Source organism: Hypomesus transpacificus, chromosome 2, assembly GCF_021917145.1.
Source record: "Hypomesus transpacificus isolate Combined female chromosome 2, fHypTra1, whole genome shotgun sequence".
Taxonomy (NCBI): Eukaryota; Metazoa; Chordata; class Actinopteri; order Osmeriformes; family Osmeridae; genus Hypomesus; species Hypomesus transpacificus.
Genome location: NC_061061.1, coordinates 8,794,175 through 8,816,053, shown reverse-complemented (window position 1 = coordinate 8,816,053; position 21,879 = coordinate 8,794,175). Strand labels below are relative to the sequence as shown.

Genomic DNA, 21,879 nt, shown 5'->3' with positions numbered 1-21,879 from the left:
TCTGCATCAGGATTGTTGGAAAAAACAACACTAGTTAGTTAATTTTCCTCCATTAGACTGACTACATAGAGAGTCTGGGAGCGAACTACAAACGTGGAAGAGTCACATCGAAGAAAGTGTTGACCGTCCATCACTGTTAGCTTCCCATGATAACGGGATTAGCAGGAATTCCTCAGATGTAGGCTTGCCTTGGTTTCAACTAACAGTCTAATTGCATAAACATGAGACAAATTGAACACGTTCTTTATGTCATTAAATGAAGCACTTGTTCTGGTGAGGTGTAGCATGTATCTGTATGCGAAGAGGTTTCTGTTTCTCCGCAAGTAGGAACGTGCTGTAAGTGGGCACTCATAGACAACAGCAAGGACACAACACCACAAGAGGACGGTTCCTAACCCACTCCACTTGTTTCAGTTAGAGATCGTGATGGACCCTCAACACTACAGCTATCTGCTCTACCATAACAATGCTTCCTCCTCCAGCTCTGTGAAGGCTTTGATGACACTGAAGCCAGGATGAGGCTCTCATCATCTGCTGCCAGGTTCACATCAGCATGGTCAGTCTGGTGTGCCGGCTTAGCCACTGTACATACACAATGCCCTAATATTACTTTGGGAAGTATGTGCATTTCAATACTTTTCCTCATGCATCTGATGTTTACAATAGCTTACTATCGGGATCTTCCAAATCCTGGATGATGAACATACAGTATATTCTTGGGCAGACTGCCCCCATGTGGTCAAGAGAAGCAACTTCAACACAAGCAAGGACTAATAAAACAATAACCAACAAGCACAAAAATCTCAAAACAGAAAAGCTATGACAATCATTTTATTGATTTATATTTGTAATCCCTTTTCTGCAGAGAGGAACTCTTGAAGCTCAACGAACACAAAGCACAGCTCTTCTCCCCAGTGTCCTGACTGATTCATTGATTGACATTTTTGTTCCTTTTACTTTCCACCCTTTTATAAAAGTTAACATGACTTTAAATGCCTTGCATACTTACCATTTACAATATACACATAATATGGAGATATACCTGTAATCGAACAATACATTCAAAAGATATTCAAGTTACACACAATAAGTTCACACACAATGTCAGTGAATACTCCTCTCTCTACTTGCATCAAGACTCAAAGTAATAGATAAATAAGCTAGTCTCATTCAAACAGACACACTTGAGTTTATGTGCTTCTTGCAAAATAGAATCCTAAAATAGAATATCTCTCTGCTTGTTAAACTGAAAGTTAAAAGTTAAAAACCCCATTGAAGGACCCCCCTCCCATCAACAAAATATACTTGTTTAACTGCTAACACCACATTTAAGGTGGTGAGGGGGGGTGCCAAATCATTGGATCACCCGCTTAGCCAGCCAAACAATTCTCCAAGAAAATAGACTTCAAGACCCAGCCACAAACAGCTTGTCATTCTTGATAACTATGCCATCAATAATTCATTTCTCATATATTTATTTGGCTGGCTAACTTTGTTTTTGTTTGAAACAGCCAACAGGGTTGGACACTGTCAGAGATGGGGAACATGGCAGACAAGTCAGTCAGTCAGTCAGACAAGGTTGAGACCGGGGGAAGATGTCATTAGGCACTAGGACACTTCTGCCTCAATCTCTTCACCTCACGAAAGTACAGTACAGTTTTTAAAGCTAACAGTTCAGTCGATAGTTCATGATACATTTGAATATGAAACTCAAACTGTAATCCTACGGCATGCACATTAGAAATGTTTGACACTGTCTTCTTAGAGTGCACTTCATTTCAGACAGGCTTTGGTCAACTAAACAGTTGACCTTTGAACTTAACTTTTAAATGTTCTCTCACATGTTTACCTTTGATTATCTGTAATTTGAGTCTTTTTTGTCACACTAGTATTTAGCGGGCAAACCTGAACAAACTTTTATCACATGTTTGCATACTCGCACTGCACACTAATATGCATGTCAGCTATGTTGGTCGGTTACAATTAAATAAAACTAGAAGTTTTGCTGTCTTCAAGTTCAAACCATATTATAAACTTACACTGCAAACATTCATGCGACCCTCACAGCTTCAGTGCGACCCCTCCCCTCTCCTTATTTGGAAAGAGCTTGGGTTGAGTGACAGGTCAAAGAGGAAGTGACTTCAGCACCTGTCAAACCCCCACTGCTAATATAATATCACTTTTTGGTTCTAACTGGACCAAATGTTTTATGCTTGCCCCTCATTGGTTAAGGGGAGAGGACACAGTGCTGTGGGGCCAATAGGAGAAGGCCTGAGGAGATGCACCATTTCCATGTTAGAGGAGTAGATTCATATCCACATGTTTAGGCTTGGGAAACAAAAGTGCTTTTATAGGCATTTACCTGGGCTAGGTTCCTCACAGTCCTCTCACTGGACAACGTCTACCATGTGCTACATACAATTCCTTCAGTCTACCATGAACAGGGCAGAAAACAATACATTAGGGTACCATTCATAAAGAAAATGGCAGAATGAGACACACACAGAGGAAAAAGGTCAAGCACCAATACAAAACCCACAGTTAGAAAGGGCCATCGTCCCTCAGGCACAAAGTCGATTTGTCACAGGGATAGTAACAGTTATGTACAACTTGAATCAGAGAGGGGAGACAAGGCAACATTCACTCATCACTGAGACTAGTTCTAAATTGGTTCCCAAGTATGGGATTTGCCATTGATTAGCCTAGCCTGGCTGTCTGGGTTAAATAAGTCATCCATTAGTTAGTGTACATTGTCGATTAGAGTGTTCTGGGTGAGAAAAAGGTATCAGTCATCGTTGAGACTGGTCTGTTTGTGGAGTTGGTGGGCGGAGGTGATCAGTATTTCAGGGCTGGGGGGCCCTGGCCCCTTCATAGCCATGCTGGCCCCCACCATGACAGGATAGCTACGGTTCCTTCGCATGCCAGCGTTCAGGACAGGTAGGCCTCCTATGGGGCTGGTGACCCCCCCTGGTCTGAAGGGCGGTCCGGTCCGGTGCAGCCCCCCCAGCACCCCCCCTGCTGGGCCCCCGGGGGAAACGGTCCTGAAACGCTTCAGCTTGTCCACCAGACGCAGGTTCTGCACGCTGCCCTCGGCCGCATCCTCCTCGTCCCGCCCCTCTGCCCCCCGCACCTCCCTCAGGATGGAGCTGGCCGGCTTGGACGCCAGGAAGTTGTCGTACAGGGACTCAGGCGGGCTGAACTGGAAGGGTGACGGCGGTGAGCCCGGTTTGGCTTGGGTGGGGGAGTTGGGCGGAGTGGAGGGGAGGGTGTCCGGGCGGTGGAGCAGTGGCAGGTGGGGGGCGGGGGGCACCCCGGTGGGGGTGGGGGCGCCAGTGGCTCGGTCCCAGCTCAGGGGGTCGTACATGGCTGCGGAGATCCCCCGCTCCTGCAGCTGATGCACCAGGCCCAGGGAGGTGCTGGTGGTCGTGGTGGAGTCTCTCTGGTTGGTGAATGACTGCGCCAGGCTGAGTCGTCGGGGGGTGCAGGGGGTAGAGGCGGGGGTCGAGCGGATGCTGCTGCTGCTGCTGCTCACTACGCAGGAAAACCCATGACTCGACAGCAGACTGGATGGAGAAAGAGAGGGAGGAAAGAGAGGGAGGAAAGAGAGAGAGGAAGGAAGGATAAAGAGGGAGAAAGGATAGAGAGGGAGAGGAGAGAGAGGCAGAGGGAGAGAGAGAGAGAGGAGAATGGGAAGAAGGGTAGAGAGGGGAGATGGAGAGAGGGAGGAAGGATAGAGAGACAAAGGAGGGAGGAAGAAAGGATGAAGAGGGGGAGAGAAAAAATGGAAGAAAGGCATAGAGGGAGGAATAGTGGGATGAACAAATAGATCAAGAGAGGCAGAGAGAGAGGGGGAGGGTGTGCAGAACAGGGGACAAAAAAGAGGAAAAGATGAAGAGTCAGAGGTCAGAACACAAACACATGCTGTTAGTCTCCAGGAATCCCATTCAAGTCGACAAACCTTTCCATTAGTAAATCGTACATTTTCCTGAAATTGCTTCATAATATAAATCAACTAGTGTCAGGAAAACAGTTATGAAACAGTACAGCGAGCTTCAAGTGTATACAAACCAGCTTCAACCCAATGTCTTATCAGTATTATTGAGCATGCAAGCAAACACAATCATTAGCCCCTAACTTGTGGCCTCGATTGGTGATTACTGTTAGTTCAGTCTAGCAGGCGGGCCCAAGTGTGATTGACAGGTGTTAGAACCAAACACAGATACAGTTAGACCCAGATGGCTGGCTATTATTGGCCCCGACAAACACGGGTGACCCACGACCTTTTGAGGTCGCGTCCTCCGCGGAGATGCCGCTAGCTCACCCCTGAGCGGAGCAAGCTCAGTGAGCCTGCTCTACATCAGCCCTCAGAACCACATGATACAGCCCCGCCTCCTCTTCCTCATCACATGACCTGCGGAGGGCCAATCGGATCAGACAGTGGGTAAATGTAGGCGTGGTCTCGGAGACTACCCTCAAAATGACCTCAAGCCCAGATTGTTATTAATCTCTTTCACAAACTCAAAATCCCAGAAGAGGATAGAGCAGCACAAATGTGGTATATATCACATCAGGGACAAACAAACACCAATGCACCTTATTCCTTTACAGCAACCTTTCTCAACCCTGGGCCTCGGGACCCCCCCTGCCCTGCATGTTTGAGTTGTTTCTCTGTTACAACACACCTGATTCAACTGAATGGGTTTCTTATCAAGCTCAGAAGAACCCTGATAAAGACCCATTTAATTGAATCCTGTCTGTCGTAAGCGGGGCACGGAGTCCTGAGGACCAGGATTGAGAAAGAGGGCTTTACAGTGTCATTCAGAGGGACTAACATGGTGCTCTCAGTCAGCCGGACACACCACAGCCTACTGTATAGTTGGAGCTGTACAACCTGGATGGAGGCTTTGGGCAACATACAACCCATGTTTCTGTGTGTGTGTGTGTGTGTGGTGTTCTTACCTCGGGGTGACTCTGGTGAGCTCGTCAGACGGGTGGAGGATCCGGCAGGTGGTGTAGGTGTAGGTGGAGCTGGTGTGGGACATGCATTTACCAGGGAAGTGCACTGGAGGAGACCGGGGGGGGGGTGGAGAGAGAGTTAGTACAGGGCCAAGTGGTACTACCACACTACAACTCAATACAGGTCCAGGGACACAGACACATGCATGCGCAAACGCACACACGCACACACACACACACACACACACACACAAAAAATCCAGTTAGCTGTCAGACAGGATATACAGTACAGTACACACAGAAAAAGGAGTATGGACAATGATTGAACAAGATTCTGCATCTCTCTGGTATGAACCCTTCTCATTGACTGACATGAATGTTAGCCTTGGTAGCCCTGTCCTTGGCTTTGACATTGAGCTGTCGTAGCCTTATCTTAGCCTGGTCTGTCATGTGAGCGGGACAGCTGAGATACTGGGTTTTAAATAGAACCGTGTCATCTGAGAGACCGACACCAAAACCTCACTGACCCTCACACTGGACCTACGCCAGCAACAGCTACTCTATGTGTCTGTCTGTGTGAGAAAGGGCATGTGGCTGTGTCCACGTGTGTGTGTGTGTGTGTGTGTGTGTGTGTGTAAGCTAACACCTGACCTATAACACTAGTTACGCAAGCTCTAAGCCGACAAACAAAAAACACCTAAAGCTGTTCTACAATTACTATGAAGTTGAATGATTTGGGGATTTGAGTTTAGATTCATGACCAGAGATTCAGAATGCTGCCATGTTTTTTCCCGGGATGCAGTGCAAGAGGAGGAATGTCATCTGACGCCCTTTTTGGAGACAGACCACCAATGGACAGAGTGGAAAGAGGAGGGCGATGACACAACGTTTCTGAATCGTTGAAATGAATCATTGATAGTAAAGCAGGATATGATGTGGAAAAAGTGCAGGAAATGACAAAAAGGCCTTAAGAGAGCAAATATATCATCAGAGTATGAAGACAAGATAAATTGATGACAGAAAAATGGATTGGAGGTGAAACCAAGGTAAATAAGGTAGATAATATATATATATATATATATATACTCATGGGACATGGTGGCACGCGCAGGTCTGGATGGGTGGATGTGCGGGTGTGTGCACGCGTGCGTGGATGGGCGTGGCCGGTGATGGGGGTGGATGGGGGTGGCCAATGAATACCCAGCATCCTGAGAGAGGAGGTGGTGGTGGTGGTGGGGGTGGTGGGGGCGTATCGAGGCTGTGTGACCCATTTAAGGCACTCCCTCACCAGACACCCCGTCTGCGGCACCGGCCTGGTCCTGGGGCTCCGACTGTGGGTCCACATGCTCGCTGGCCCCAGGAAGGGGGGGTGAGATGGAGGGTGAGGGAGGGGGGCTGTCTGGGCTTGCTCTATCCCCGAATCTGCCGATGACATCGGCTTCAGCCTGGGGGGCAGTGTCGTCCCCGCTGTTGCTGCTGTTGTTGTTGATGACGCAGAAGGACGAGGAGGAGGAGGAGCTGAGCGAGCGGGCGTGGCCCAGGTGGCTGAACACGCCCCCTGCTGAGGTAGATAGGTCGCCCGGTGGCTGGCGGGGGAGGTCGGCTGAGCCTTCGTCCTCCTCCAGGTCGGTGAACTGGTACACCTCCTCCTGGTCTGCCTCCAGCTGCCGGAACCCCTTGGTCACCACGCCCGGCCTGGGGTCCAGGAGGCCTCCCAGGTGGGGTTGAGCCAGCTGCTGCCACTGGTGGAGGGTGACAGAGCCTGGAGGGGGGGGGGGGGAAGGGAGGAGACGAGGAGGTGGAAAGGAAGAAAGGGAGGGAGGAAGAGAGGAAGGAAGGAAGGAAGGAAGGAAGGAAGGAAGGAAGGAAGAGAGGATGGAAGGAGGGAGGGAAGGAAGAAAGGGAAGGAGGGACGTAAGGGAGGGATGGGAAAGGGACAGCCAGGGAAGAACAACAAACGAGGAAGAGTTAGACGGATGAGGAGAGGGAAGAAAAGAGAGACATTTTAGAACGGTTACATGCATCACTAAAACTTCATCCTGAAAGCTCTGCATACTATACCAACTCAATTTAATTATTATACAATACTCATGGCCATGGCCTAAATTTTACTTGCTCTCTGTGATATCCAAACATGGTTGTGCATCATGAATGGACGGGAAATAGCAATGTATAGAGAAATGGCCGTTACCTCTCCACCTCCACTTGTTGAGCAGCTTGAAGCTGTGCCATGGCCAAATATATAGGCTGTTTATACGGGTGCTCACATACTCATGTCTACACAGCAATAAATTCAGCAGGTCAAAGATATCAAAACATTCCCACCAGTATGCCCCCTGATGGCGTGGCCTACTTTTACACACACACACACACACACACACACACACACACACACACACACACACACACACACACACACACACACACACACACACACACACACACACACACACACAGCAGCCTTTGTATGGCACCAGGCATTGATGAATATGACATCAACATCCAGATATGCGACATGGGTTTGAGTGACATTTTTAATTTAGGCTAGATATGAAAGAGTTACTGTGCAGGATAAATATTCAATTCTGCTGTCGAGCTCTGTGTGTAGTAACTTTATATTTTCTGCTTAGTTGAAATACAGATTTATTTTATTTCAAGTCAAATGGTTACTTGTTAGCAGGTCACAGACTAAGTTGGCCAGATAGAGGAGGTTAAGAACAGGCACAATACAAAGGAGAAAAGAAGAAGGTATGAAAATTAGTAGATTTTATTGAAGAGCTATTGAATATAAAACTGACAAAGCATAAAGGAATAGGGAACAGAAATAGGAAAAATGAAAATGAAGTAGGAACTCAAGAGACGGTTAAGAGACTTTAAATACTGTTCGAGCAGAAACAAAACCAGACTGGGGAAAAACATGCAAAATATGGATGTCTTGACAAGCAACATGATAGCCAAAAGAATAAACTAAATCAAAGAAACAATGGTTTTGTAAATACCACACTGAACCAACCATAAGACTTGAAATAAAACATACTGCTAATTCGGCTTTACCTTAACATTGGCCCATTTCCCCAGACATGGATTAAGCCTAGTCCTAAAGTAAGAGAAACATTCAATGAAGATCTCAATTGAAAAAGTTTTTAGTCTAGGACTAGGCTTAATCCAAGTCTGGGAAACTGGGTCCATATGCTGTTGACCCACAGCTGAACTGATAATGGTGAGCAGAATAACTACATATGGCCACCAAGGGGCAATAGATGGCTAAAGATAGACTTGGCTGACTGGGTCTGGATGACTCAGTCAACCAAGTACAAAACAAAAGTGCTTGTACTATATCTGTCATGACTCCAACATACTCTAGTTGAAAACTCAACAGCATAAATAAATAAAAACTGTGTATGAAAATAAATATTTTTAGCATTTAGGCATAGGAAAATGAATATTCCATGAGGGTCAAGATGAAAACCCTCCAGACAGTTGTGCACTCTCTGAGCGGTATGCTGGTGTGTGTGTGTGTATTTGCTGTGGTGTTCCTAGGGAGCTCCAGACTAGATCTCGAACCAGCAGCGCGGCTGTGTGTGTCTAAAGTAGAACGAGTGCTGGCAGGATTGGCTGCCCTCCTCCTGATTCAGCAGCCCCCACAGGGAGTCCACCACCAGCAAGGGGAGGGGCCGGGGGGTGTGTGAGTGGCTGGGGGCGGGGCCGGGGGCGGGGCACAGGACGAGCAGGTCACCTTCCAGGGGCTTGACGATCTGGAGCTTCTCGGGCAGGTAGGAGCGGGCGCCGAAGGAGTAGCCCGACCAGCCGCTGCCCAGGGAGGGGTGCGAGCCCAGCGACATGATGCTCTCCGTGGGGGTCATGGAGCCGCTGAACAGCTCGCCCTTGCCCGCCAGCTCCGCCAGCTTCCTCTCTCGCTCCTCCTCGAAGAAGCGACGCTCGCTTATGTAGTTGTCCCTGCGCAGCGACAGGCGCCGCAGGGCAGCTTCGAGGTCATGGCTGCCGGGGGTCCCCGGGGTGCCTGGCTTCTTATTGGAGTCCTCGGACCTGGGACACACACACACACAGACACACACACACACACACACACAGACACACACACACACAGGAAAGAGACAATAAAAAAAACACAACATGAGTATCACAGCTGGTCTCCAACATCATTATTGAACACAACATAACTTGGCTTCCATTATTCAGAGAACACCTGACATATTCCTCGCTTTTACAGCATCATCAGGGCAACATTATCGCTTGAATAGCACAATGACTTCAATAAGTGGGTTTAATGTTTCCCTTGTCAAACATGTCCAGGTTGCTAATGGGAACTCAATAGTAACAGTAAACTACGACGAGGGTGGCTACTGATAGCAGTGTTTCTCTGTGCTTAGTAATCCCGGCTCTGTTCACACAATACAAAGACCGCAGGCATGTTATGTGTTGCTAAGCTAGGTTGTGTTTGCTGACTGGCAGGCTTTGTGAGGCATCAGAGACAGAGACACTGGAACTACCCCCCAGAGCGCGGCATGTCGGAGGATGCAGGAAACCAGAAAAGAGTCTAAAACTGTCAGAAATGAAAGGATGTGACATGGAAGAGATGGAGACATGGGAAGGATGGCAGGCATTTATTTGACATATAAACTCAGCCAACCAGCCCACCAGAGAGCCAGCCAGCCAGCAAGAAATCATCCACCCATCCACCCATCCTACCCGTTGTCGGGTGACTCCAGTATGATGCTGTTGGTGCGGTTGTCGATGATGACGCCACCTCCGCTCTCTCCTCCGTACACGCTGGAGCGCGGCGTGCCCACGCTGCTGGAGCGACCCGACGGCAGACCCGACGTCTGATTGGATCCCGGGATGTTCATGGGGGAGGGGCCCTGGGAACGCTGGCGTATCTGGTTGATGTTTTTCACCGTCTCGAACACACGCTTGGGTTGGAGCCTAGACACAGACGAATGCAAATGTTTATGCACACACACACAAATGATAAATGAATAACGCTCAGTGACACTGGAAAAAACAGCAGTGTATAGTCAAACATGACCAGGTCATCTGCACATTGTTGCAACAAACAAAGAGTCACAAACAGCAAGTGGAAGGCTACTGAACCTACTTTTGCTCCTCTACTTCCGGGTCATCCATCTGTAGCTCCTTCCTCATAGTCCCCTCGATCTCAGCTGCCAGAGAGTCCTGGGAGAGAGAGACAGGTAGGCAGACAGACAGGTTAATGTGTGGGGAGCGATGGTGTGCGTGAGACAGACTGCGATGGCAAAGCAGAGGGTCAGACGGAATAAGAGTGCACTCGGTGAATGAATTGAATCCGGCTTTTCAAGCCTATTTGTCCAGAAAGCCTTGGGACTCTAACACAACTTTATTGATCCTTCACAGACCAAACACAAACAAACTGGAGGCTTGAGTTGCCCTAGAAACGCCATGCTTGTCCTCCAAATACCTTGGACCTTTGGATTCTTCCTTTCTTTCTGTGTTTCATCTACTGAACGGATATCTTCTTGCTCCCCATCTCAATTCTGCACATTGATGTGTCAGACTTGAGTGAACTATTGGCATCAGATCTAGAGAGCATGATGCACCTAGACATGGACAAGGTCCACGTCACTGCTGTGCTGTATTCGTGTTACAGATCCACCTCGGTGCTAACCCCAGGTAGGTTATGGTTGGACGTGGCTAGAATAGAGGGGGAGTAGAGCTCCTCCTCCTCCTCCTCCTCCTCCTCCTCCTCCTCCTCCTCCTCCTCCTCCTCCTCCTCCTCCTCCTCCTCCTCCTCCTCCTCCTCCTCCTCCTCCTCCTCCTCCTCCTCCTCCTCCTCCTCCTCCTCCTCCTCCTCCTCCTCCTCCTCCTCCTCCTCCTCCTCCTCCTCCTCCTCCTCCTCCTCCTCCTCCTCCTCCTCCTCCTCCTCCTCCTCCTCCTCCTCCTCCTCCTCCTCCTCCTCCTCCTCCTCCTCCTCCTCCTCCTCCTCCTCCTCCTCCTCCTCCTCCTCCTCCTCCTCCTCCTCCTCCTCCTCCTCCTCCTCCTCCTCCTCCTCCTCCTCCTCCTCCTCCTCCTCCTCCTCCTCCTCCTCCTCCTCCTCCTCCTCCTCCTCCTCCTCCTCCTCCTCCTCCTCCTCCTCCTCCTCCTCCTCCTCCTCCTCCTCCTCCTCCTCCTCCTCCTCCTCCTCCTCCTCCTCCTCCTCCTCCTCCTCCTCCTCCTTAACTCTTCTTTCCCACCACATGTGGTACAGCCCTTGACACTGGAAGTGGCATGGTGCATTTTTAAAGAAGGGTCCCACTCTCCCCCTGCCCCTCTCACCATGGGGAACAGCCCAAGGGAGTGGAAGCGTCGCGGCGTGCTGAGGGGCAGCGTCTTGTTCCGCAGGTTCTTCAGCTCCTCCTGGGCCTCGTGGAGCATCTCCATGCACTCGGCGTACTTGTCCTCCAGCTCTCGCAGCTGACCCAGGAAGTGACAGAGAGGGAAGTTTCCCAAAACACAGAGATATTTATTTCAGGAGTTCAATTTGACTTAATTTAGTTCTAATGACATGAGATGCAGACAAATATTCCCAAGTCTTGTACTCTGTGTTTGTGGCTACAGTTAGACAGAATCGTTTAGGTGAGGCTACAGACTTATTTCACACCGTTAGCATCAGTGGTGAAGTGAATGATGCAGTTGGCCTCCTGTAGTGCAACGTGAAGTCATCCCTGAGGTGCTGATTGTGAGAGGGGTTCTCATTAAATAACGCTTATTGTCCCGTGGGTGATTAATGGGGAAGGCAGTGTGTGTGTGTGTGTGTGTGTGTGTCTACCTCAGCAGTGAGCTGACGTTGGGCATCCTTGGCAGCTCCTAGGTGCTGTGTGAGTTCTTCATTCTCCACTGCATACTGCACACACACAGACACACACACACACAGTCAAAAGGGAGATTCACACACCAGAATACGTCACCTCACTAACTTCAAGGACATTCTAGGAACCAAGGTTCTGGGTTTAATTCCCACTAGGACCACATTCTGCAGTCAATGCACAAACAGCATTAAAAGTCCCCCAGGATCAAAGCATCTGGTGGACATGGTAGGCATACTCCATCCTCCATGACACTGTCCCATTCAGCCAGCATTCAAACTAAGAGAGTGGGAGTACCAGACCCTCCTAAAAGCATTCAGGGACCCAACATCCGACAAAAGCCCAATTTGGGGGATGATGAAAGTGTTGCAGATTACCGTTACCCACCCCCCAACCCACCGTTCACCTCTCAAATGGACAGTCTGGGTCCGGTACTCACCGACTTGGCCTTCTTCTGCAGGTCTACGATCTGGGAGAGCAGGTGCGTGATCTCCTCCTGCTGGCGAGACGCGTCGTCCGTCTTCTTGGCCAGCTCCTCTGCCATCGACGACATCTGCAGGTTGGCGTCCTCTGGAGGGCGAGCGAATAAGCCGGCGTGGGCCAAAGTCAGGGTTTCTCTCAATGAGGATATTGCTTTTCTTTACGTATAAGTCTTTTTCAGTTTTGTGTGTCGTTTTTATAAACACACACACACATTTTGGGACTGGTACTGGGACGAGGCCAAACATTGCCTCGACAACCATGGTAGGAGACATGAGGTGTGTGTGTGTGTACAGTATGTATGCGTGTGTATGTGTGTGTGTAGCTAACTCACTCAGCTCTTTGACACAGTCGTTGACCAGCTGTTGCTCTTTCTCCTCGTACGAGATGGTCTCTGTCTCCAGGTGGTTTGCCTGACGGTGGAGGGACAGAAAAACACAGGCTGTGATGATGCAGGGTTCGAGCCAATTGAACCTTGCGATACAAAATGGACAGAATTAAATGTATCGCCTGATACTGATACTGTAGGTAGGTGTACTCCACATAATACTGTGCTGTATGTAAGTAGATCTGATACAATTCTGTAGCTAAATTGTTCTCTGAACCGTCCCTCTGTCCACAACAAACTGTTCTCCCCTGTCTGCCTGCCTGCCTGCCTGCCTGCCTGCCTGCCTGCCTGCCTGCCTGCCTGCCTGCCTGCCTGCCTGCCTGCCTGCCTGCCTGCCTGCCTGCCTGTCTGCCTGTACCTCAGTACGTAGCACAATGTTCTCCTCCTCAAGGTCTTTGAGTTTCTTCTGCAGCGAGTCCAAGGGGAAGAAGTTTGGAACAGACAAGGTGGCATCATGGTGGCGAATGCTGTCAAGTAGACACAGGAAGCATGTCAGACACACGAGACACACATCACATCAGTGTGGGAGTGCATGTGTGTGTGTATTTGTTGTCCGCAAAAGGCACAGCTGGGCTGTACAGCATGCGTATCTATTATTCATGTGACTTGGATGGATGACGGAGAGGATCAATGTTTCTCCACCGCGTAACAGAACCCCCTGTGTCTAGAGGCGTGACCAAGTCTTCCCACAGACCCATTGAACTACACCTCCCATGAGCACACAGTGAGAGAAGAGGACTTGTGAGGCCTTGTGTAGATGTCCATTTCTGCTCCCAAGAACTACAGATCCCATGAGAACATTGTAGGCACGCAGGACTAACAGGGGTGAAGGTGGCTGATTCTGAAACGAATTAACTACATATCCCATGAGCATGCAGTAAGAGAGCCGGACTCACGGAGTAGAGGTGGATGACTCTCCTTCGCTCTCCTCTGCTGCGCTGGTGTAGAACTGAAGCAGCTCATCCTTCATAGACAAGTCATGGCGAAGCTGAGACACCTGCAGACAGAAATATATAAAAGAAAGAAAGGAAAGAGACAGAAATTGAGAGACAGAGACATAGAAATAGAGAGAGAGACAGAGAGAGAGGCCGAGTGAGAAACAGACATAAATAGAGAAACAGATAGAGAGACAGAGGTTCATATTTGGTTTCTTTAAGTCAGATAAAGACATACTGACATTCACACCCAAACACATTGATGCACACCCACCTCCTCCCGAATGTGCTCCACTTGCTCCTCCAGTAACTCATTTCTCTCAGTGAGAGTTTTGTTTTTCTTGAGAAGTGATTGGCCGATGCGGGCCGCTAGCTCCAGATCACGCTCTTTCTGCCAGAGGACACAGACAAAGACTATTGGTTGGAAGAGATCCAAGAGGCACGTGATTGGTTAGAGGCAAATCCAAAGGGCAGGTTATTGGCTGGTTTAAGGGATGGTAAAAACCCAGGTTGATCCCTCAATAAATCCATTGGTTTATGGAAAATTTAGACGAGCCTAACAACCAGGATTAAGTGATATGTGCAGAAGTCAGTTTGGGCACCATGCAAATCCACCTTCTAGGAACCATACTAAAAGAGAAGGTTTCTGAGGGGTAGAGCTATTTATTATCGGTTTATTATGTTCTTTAATGCTCCCTAAGCTGCTCTCAACTTTGAGTCATATCTTTCCCATGCAAAGTGGCAAAGAATTTCAGCAATAATCTTCAAAGCGCGATTTGAATATCAACCGGTCCTGTGCAAAGATCTCCGCGAAGGACAGCGCTCAAAGACTCATAGCGAGACTTATACACAGCACGACAAACAACACGGACTCTCTGGTATTCACCTCACCTCGGACCTTGAACCTTTGAGAGTGCTGTTGGCGCTGTGGCGTGGTGTCTTACCTCTTCCAGCAAACGAGTGACGGCGTCTATGTCATTGTATGTCTTCGTCATCTGGCCCACTCTTTCTGCACATAGAACTGCAGGTGAGAGAGAGAGAGAGAGAGAGAGAGAGAGAGAGAGAGAGAGAGAGAGAGAGAGAGAGAGAGAGAGAGAGAGAGAGAGAGAGAGAGAGAGAGAGAGAGAGAGAGAGAGAGAGAGAGAGAGAGAGGAAGAAATGTATAAGGAATGTGTACAGTGCATGGTGTACAGTCCACAACCTGAGGTCAACCAGTGGTACACAATTACACTGTTATGAATAGGGCTTTTACATCAATAATTTGTTTATTGATGTCACTTATGCAAAGATGCAAGAGGGAGAGAGCGCGAGCAACAGAGATGTCACCTAAATAGGCGAACATAGCTTGACTGCCATCATGAATTTACATTTACATTTAGTACCATTTAGTACCATTTACATTTACCGCCATCAGTATGTCAACACTTCTCCTCAAATCATGGCCAGCTATTCCACAGTGATGCTGCACTCCACAAAGACCTCTCCATCAGTAAAGCTGAGAGCAGTCTGGATCTTCTATGATGGTTGATGTGACTTGGACCATAGTGACTACAGGACACATCCAGTAAAAGAGCAGTTGTATACTGAACCTTATCCACTACTGTTTTACTGTTCAATATGGAGGAGTGTGGCAATTGCCTTGACTAACTTGATCAATATTTCCTACTCTCCTTAATCGGAAGAAACCACATGGAGCTGTTTTGTTTATTTCATACCCAGCAATACCAAAAGAGCAAAAAGTGAACTCCACCTCTTTATCTTTCCATCCAGAGTGTCTTATCTCTTAAACGGGAGGGCGGGTGCTAATGGGATTGGGTTGCCAAGGCCTCAACACACACATACACCAAGCGACACACCAGGCCAGGCAACCCCATACAGCAACTCAAAGCCTAACCCAATCTTGACATACAGTCCTTGAATAAAGGAACCACATTTCAGTCTGGTGACAGGCAGCTCTCCCTTCTCTCTGCAATGAGGGGCTATTTGTTTCCTTGTTGTTCCTCTCTTCTGAGGTCCTGGTCCCTGCTGCAGCCCAGTTGGAAACCATGTAAATGGAGGAGACTGGGGATGCAAAGCTGCTATTTACATGAGCACCCAACACAAGAAGAGAGTTTGCATGGTACACATTAGATCTACACACGGGCAAACATCTCTGGCATGTACTTTGATATGACACCATCCACCGTTACCGCCAGAAGACAGCAGTGGGAGGAAAGTCTTCCTACACAGCTATTCATAACCCCTCCAGGTAACCATATCACAACAAGGGTGTAGACCTGCTCTCCAGGGGTGATTCGCCAGCAACTAGAGGTGGACTACACACAAGAGATGACACACGTCACAGTTCCAAGTATATGTGTGAGCAGATACAGTGGTACGGCACAGTAGACATCAGAGCCAGTCAGCCAGAGTGTTGGTGGGTAGTTTGCTGTTCCCTGCTCCCAGGGGAGTACCTAGTTACCACACACACACACACACACACGTTGCTTTGGATTCCGTGTGCTGACACCTAACCCCAGGTAAAGTAGAGAGGAGTGTTAGGTTGTACGGATCTTAACTTTCCCACCGCTGATCCATTTCAGACTACAGAGCAGCAGGGCTGAGACTGCGCCACAGAGGCAACTTGACGCCCTGTCCTGTTTTCGCATTAAAAGTAGTCATTAAAGATAAGCAAAAGATTACAACCCGCTGCAAAGACCGGCACACATTCTGAGGGCTCCCTCGCATGGCAGACAAAGAGAGTCCAGTAGATATACATAATTACCATCAACTTAAATGGTTGGTTGAGTTCAACTGCAGAGAACAACAACAAGTGTAGAAAGAAATAATACTTTGAACGCTTTACGTCACACACCATAAACAAGACCTTTCAATAAAATATATTTTTAGTGGAGAACAGAGAAGGCGATTGAAGTAGTAAGGTGAGGTTGGCAATGAGCCTTGAGTGTTGCCTGTCTCCAGTGGGATGGAATACCTGCCTGTCTGCTTCTACTAGCACACAGGAGTCCTGCCTTTCAGCATTACATGTTTACTCTCAACAAACCAACATAAACGCACACACTCTACCCTCACATACCTGTTCACCTGCCGTGGCCACACAGGACAATGCGTCTTACAGAACACAAGCAAAGGTTGAAAAGGAACTCTTCTGTTATATTGCTTCTTAATCTGTTCTGAAACATTCCAGTTCTCGTAGACATCAGCCTTCGCAACTTGCATACTTCCGTGGCAGAGTCCAAAGCCTTGATGAAACATTTATTGGAAACTCAGTCTAAATTTGTACTATGGCACAACTGTATTCCATGTCAAACTAATTGAGCTAGATAAAGGTCCATGAACAACAAAGAAAACTGCAACCAGTCACGGTAGCTACTTTAAACATGGAGCAGTGAAGCATCCAAGCACTGAACTACAAAAAGTTACCTTCACGCAAAATAAGTTGCTCTTCATCCTCCCCCTCCCCCTCCTCCGCACTGTGACAGGATCCAGGTGAGCAGACATACTCCAGGCTCTCCTCGGAGTTATCAAAGGGTAGTTCCATCCCTAGCCTGGGCTAGCAGCGCCCTGCAAGAGCCTGCTCTCGAAAGTCCAAAGCCATAGCTAGGTGTGTGTGGGAGTGTCTAGGACTGTGTGTGTGTGAGAGAGGGAAATATCCAGACTGCATCTACTTGTGACACAATCCCCAACAGACAACTGATCGGGCCACTCCCTCTGTATCTCTCTGGCCTGCGGTTGGCCAGGGCACAGCCTATCCTAGCACAGAGTGCAGGGCAGTTCCCTGATTATTTCAGAATGTTTTATAACTTTATCCTCACATAATACGATAGCAGACCTGAGCTGAGATAGAGCAAGTAATGTTGTCATATTTTATAATCTTTAATCCTCAAGCCTCAATCGTTTTATAATACATCTGCTGCCCTTTCCCCTCCCCCCCTGCTCAGGCTGAAATGGTCCCTTCCAGCAGCTACTCTCACTAACATTACAAGGTGCAGCACACATCAATACAATCCACCTGTGCCATTTACAGGGTGGGGCGTGAGTACAGTGAACCCTACAGGTGACTAAGTTTGACCATGCCAAGCCTACTCTAACCAAACACAGATAAAACCACCACCAAACCAAAAACCACCAAATAAAGACATCTATAACACTGTGACAAACATCCTGAAAAACAAGACCAATGAAACAACTGAAACTCACAAATCGATGTTACCTCAGATATTTCACATGGTTCTAAGTTAGAATTCAGAACTGCTCCCTCTAATCATCCCAGGGCATATGATTGCTGTAATTGGATTCACTGTATTGTACATTCCAGTAAACCCTGGACATACAAGTGCTTGTATGGGCATCCTGAATGAGGTCACATTCCTATGGAAACTACACTAAACACAATACAGCATCCCCCAAGCTAGGCACAATGGCTTCAGCTCCAAACACCACCCACCCTCTTCCACACACACAGACACACACTTTTGCTTTCCACTCCTTTGTGAGGACTTCTGAAGTTCCCAAGTGCTGAAAGCAAAGACCGCCCCTGCACACTCATACCTCATACACACACATACACACACTCACACTGGTGATTTATGAAAAACAGAGGGATGGGTGGAGTTTTTCGGAGGTTGCCTTCTGTTCTAGGGGGACAGGGGGAGTCCAGTGCCAGCTTCATGAATGGTGTCTGTTCTGGGAAGGTGATCAGTATTCTGATGGCCACTCAGCCCTGCTGACCAGCAGAGGACTGGGACTGCTGCCCAACCATTACACGAGGCCAGTTGCCTTCAATGGAAGTTCTTGGATGAAGGTCCTTTGGCTTTAGTTGTCCTCTACCATATCTACTCCAGTCACCCAGGTCCTCCTGTCCCCATTCTCCCTGTCTCTCTCAATGGCTTCCTGTCTGTCATCATCCCTCTCTGTCACTCCTCATCTCTCCCCTCTCTTTCCTCATCTCACCGTCTCTCCCCGTTTCTCCTCATCTCTAAATGACTAAATGTAAATGTAAATCTCTCCCTGTTTCTCCCATTCTCTCCTCATCTCTCCCTGTATCTACCTGTTTCTTCCAGTCTCTCCTCATCTCACCAGTCTCTGCCCGTCTCTCTTTATATCTACCCATTTCTCTCCCAGTCTCTCCCAGTCTCTCCTAGTCTCTCCCAGTCTCTCCCAGTCTCTCCCAGTCTCTCCCAGTCTCTCCCAGACTCTGGTCTACAAAGTGTCCCTGGTGTCCCTTCTCCCTCGACAACCTGACAAATATCAATGACCTCGATTATCACGCAACCTCCTTCCAGTCTAATTTTAGAATGAACAGAAGGCAAGCCTTTTCTCTCTTACTATTGAACTGATCCACACACGCACGGCTCCTACACTGCACTAGTACGCACATCCACAGTAATGATGTGTTACATAAGTGAATGAAAATAGAACACGACTTTTATTGGCCTGTTTGCTACATAATCTATGAGGAGAGATGGACCAGGTGATGGAAGCCCTCCTCAAGTCTTACACAACAACTGATCACATGATGAAATAGGCCACACCCCTTTTTTTGGGACATATAACCTATAAATGCGATCAAAGTGATTGAACACGTTCTACATCACCCCTGGCTGAGCGTAGGTGAAACGCATTTGATGTTCAGTCATAGATTAACTCAACAGCTCTATAGGAGCCACAGAAGGATGTAAACTGGCACTAAGTAAACTGACTGAGCTAGTAAATCATGTTAAAGGCCAGATTGTGATATAACCGAACAGCATCACATGACTGCTCAACGCCTGTGTCACAGACACCTAGGGTAGTGTGAATGCTGGGACCATGACAGAGGGTTTTTTATTTTCCTTTCACTCTTTTGACAATATACTAGACATGTTTAAGAGTTTCGAACAGCCCCTTTCAAACCGTTGCCGTTTTCTCTGAAGAAACCAGAGAATTAGACAGTTGAAAACATGCACACACAAACTAGTTCCCGTCAGTCCGTGCCATTGTACTGTTAGCATGAGCACCGTCAATGTTCTTGTTGTACCATAATTCATCTTTGGTGACAATCAACACCAGAGCAACTTAACAATGCACATGCTAGGTACTGTATGTAGCCATAGTAACACTATTGCCCTGATGTGACGCTGGCTCCTCCCAGCCCTTCCTCAGCTGAGACGAACTTTGTATGTATGTGACTTTAATGTCTCAAACACATTGCATTTTGCACTGCATTACACGATTGTATCTTTTGTAACATTTGTATTTTTTGTCATATTTGCATTTTTATATTTCTAAATTACGACAAATATATATTTTATTGTATATTTGATTTAAACTTGAAATCAACTTAGTATTGCTAGTTTATGTACCCTTAGTGTAGTTAGACCTCATATAAAACATTTTAAGATTCCTATATGTTTAATGTATGCACCTTCTGACACCTGTTATGACACCTGTTATGACACCGAGCCATCACCGCCGTGCCTAGCCCCCCAGCATGGGACTGATGCAACACAGTGAACAGAAGATGACAGACACACAGGCTTCCACACAGTCACTCACAGCCTCATAACCATCCCCCCCACACACACACACTCACACATGATCATGCACACATACCTGACCTCTTCTCACATAAATGAAGAGGCAGCTCTCTCCTTAAGTACAGACTTCCCATTTCCTACGCAGGAATATGACTGTGAACCTGCCACTGGAGCAGCTGCTGGCTCCCAAACAGCCCCACCGTCTCACCGTCAGTGCACTCCTCATAGTACCAGTCCAGCTCATAGTAGTCAGCCTCCACAAATCTCTGCTTGCGTCTCTGCATCCTCAGTCTCCTTCAGCCCAGAGGCGCTTCCCCTCCTGTCCCGAGGTCGAGGTCATGAGCCCAGCTTCCTGTCCGTTCGTAACCATCCCAGAGTTTGCTGGCTGTTCGACGCTACGCAACACGGGACACAGCATCCTACCCCTGGTACCCAGCGTGAAGGGAGAGAGAGAGAGAAAGAGAGAGGGAGGAGGAGGAGGAGGAGGAGGAGGAGAGCGCAGCCCAGTCACGGGTTTTGCAGCAAGCTGGTTGCTGGTGACTCAGGAGGTTGAATCACCCAGGGGGAGGAGCAATCCGGGGCAGACAGCCAATCAGAGCTGCGCCATGTGAGTGGTGGGTTCTGTCGTTAGCTCAGCTCAGCCCTCCCCTCTCTCTCTCTCTCTCCCTCCCCAGAACGTCCTTCTGTGCGGTTGCCATGGAGACTGCCTCCTGGCTCTGACTCTGTCGGCATGTGAACACAGGCTAGTGCTGCTGGTGGATGATGCTAATGCTAGTGCTAACGCTGCTACTACAGGAAGGGCAGTGGGTTTATATTTACAGACACTATGTTAACACTGGTATCATGCTCATTAAAAGACTTTGGTAGCAGGTACAGCTCAGAAATAAGCAAGGTCTCTCAATACAAATCCAACAAGAACCCACCCCAACAAAATGACATACAGGGCAATGTGTTCAATACAGCATGAGACCCTGTGTGTGTTTAAGACACCTACATATAATGTATAAATAGATTAATAGCCGGTAACGCCAAAGCAAATTAGTCACCATGTACAGAAATGAACATCAAGGTGACTCACTGCTTTGACGCAGCTAGCCATAACAACCTCTACTCCTTCAATACACAGTCCTTCCAGGCGAGGCTGGAAGGCTCCACCCTTTAGATATCCCAATAAATCGAACCAGCCTATTAGGGGAGATTGCCCTGCATGGATTTATTAGTGCTGGATAAGACACGACATACCTTTGCTTCACAGTCACTTCCGCTCGCAGACCAAAGACAGCTGACTCATCCCAATGCCCCGTCACTATCAGACTCTCTAAAGCACCCCTCACTAACTAGCTGATGTCTAGCAGAGAGCTCTGTCACCTCAGGTACCCTGCTATTGATTTCCATGGTGGATTGACTGATGTCATTTATGGGTTTGGTGAAAATTCTGTGAGTCAGCTTCTATAGGATGTCTTTCTGCAGGAGTAGAGTATGAAAAGGCAGTGGGTTTTAATGGTTTAACTAGAGATGTTTAAGGCTAATCAACTCAACCTGCCATTGTTGGCCCTAATCAACAAGCTCTCAGGGATTGGTGCTTCAGACTCAACGCATGAATCCTTTCGGATCATGGGTTCCAAAATGTCATCCTATCAGACCTTGTATTTGCATCATTCAGAGAAGTAGTGTCAGAAATTACAACACTGAATCAATTGACCAATCAAGTGACCTCTTGGCCATGTTCAGGCCAGTTCTGATGACATCATGCTAAACACAGA

The 21,879-nt window shown here is 48.1% G+C and overlaps 1 protein-coding gene across 5 annotated transcripts; it reads right to left on the bottom strand.

Moving 5' to 3' along the window:
• Positions 1–816: 816 nt before the first annotated feature.
• Positions 817–20,421, bottom strand: trak1a (trafficking protein, kinesin binding 1a). Of its 5 annotated transcripts, none has more exons than XM_047030042.1 (16): positions 17,022–17,108; positions 16,675–16,840; positions 14,543–14,619; positions 13,873–13,989; positions 13,560–13,660; positions 13,022–13,130; positions 12,610–12,688; positions 12,235–12,365; positions 11,759–11,833; positions 11,266–11,403; positions 10,073–10,149; positions 9,667–9,900; positions 8,693–9,003; positions 6,245–6,718; positions 4,960–5,062; positions 817–3,563 (listed from the first exon to the last, which is right to left on the bottom strand). In XM_047030042.1, the coding sequence occupies exons 3-16, from the start codon at positions 14,591–14,593 to the stop codon at positions 2,786–2,788; spliced, it is 2,778 nt and encodes a 925-aa protein (XP_046885998.1). In that variant the 5' UTR covers positions 14,594–14,619; positions 16,675–16,840; positions 17,022–17,108; the 3' UTR covers positions 817–2,785. The 5 variants fall into 5 exon arrangements, with proteins under 5 accessions (XP_046885998.1, XP_046885989.1, XP_046885982.1 ...); XM_047030051.1 differs by lacking the exon at positions 16,675–16,840 and adding an exon at positions 4,322–4,411 and having other exon boundaries at positions 3,475–3,563; positions 17,022–17,328; XM_047030033.1 differs by lacking the exons at positions 16,675–16,840; positions 17,022–17,108 and adding an exon at positions 20,325–20,421.
• Positions 20,422–21,879: the final 1,458 nt, after the last annotated feature.

Bases quoted from the DNA above. Each gene is read 5' to 3' on its own strand.
- trak1a (XM_047030026.1), bottom strand. From the start codon at position 17,139: ATGGAACTACCCTTTGATAACTCCGAGGAGAGCCTGGAGTATGTCTGC. The intron at 13,990-14,542 runs GTAAGACACCAC...GTCCTCTGGCAG, and splicing joins TCACTCGTTTGCTGGAAGAG to AAAGAGCGTGATCTGGAGCT. The intron at 10,150-11,265 runs GTGAGAGGGGCA...TCTCTCTCCCAG, and splicing joins CCCTTGGGCTGTTCCCCATG to GACTCTCTGGCAGCTGAGAT.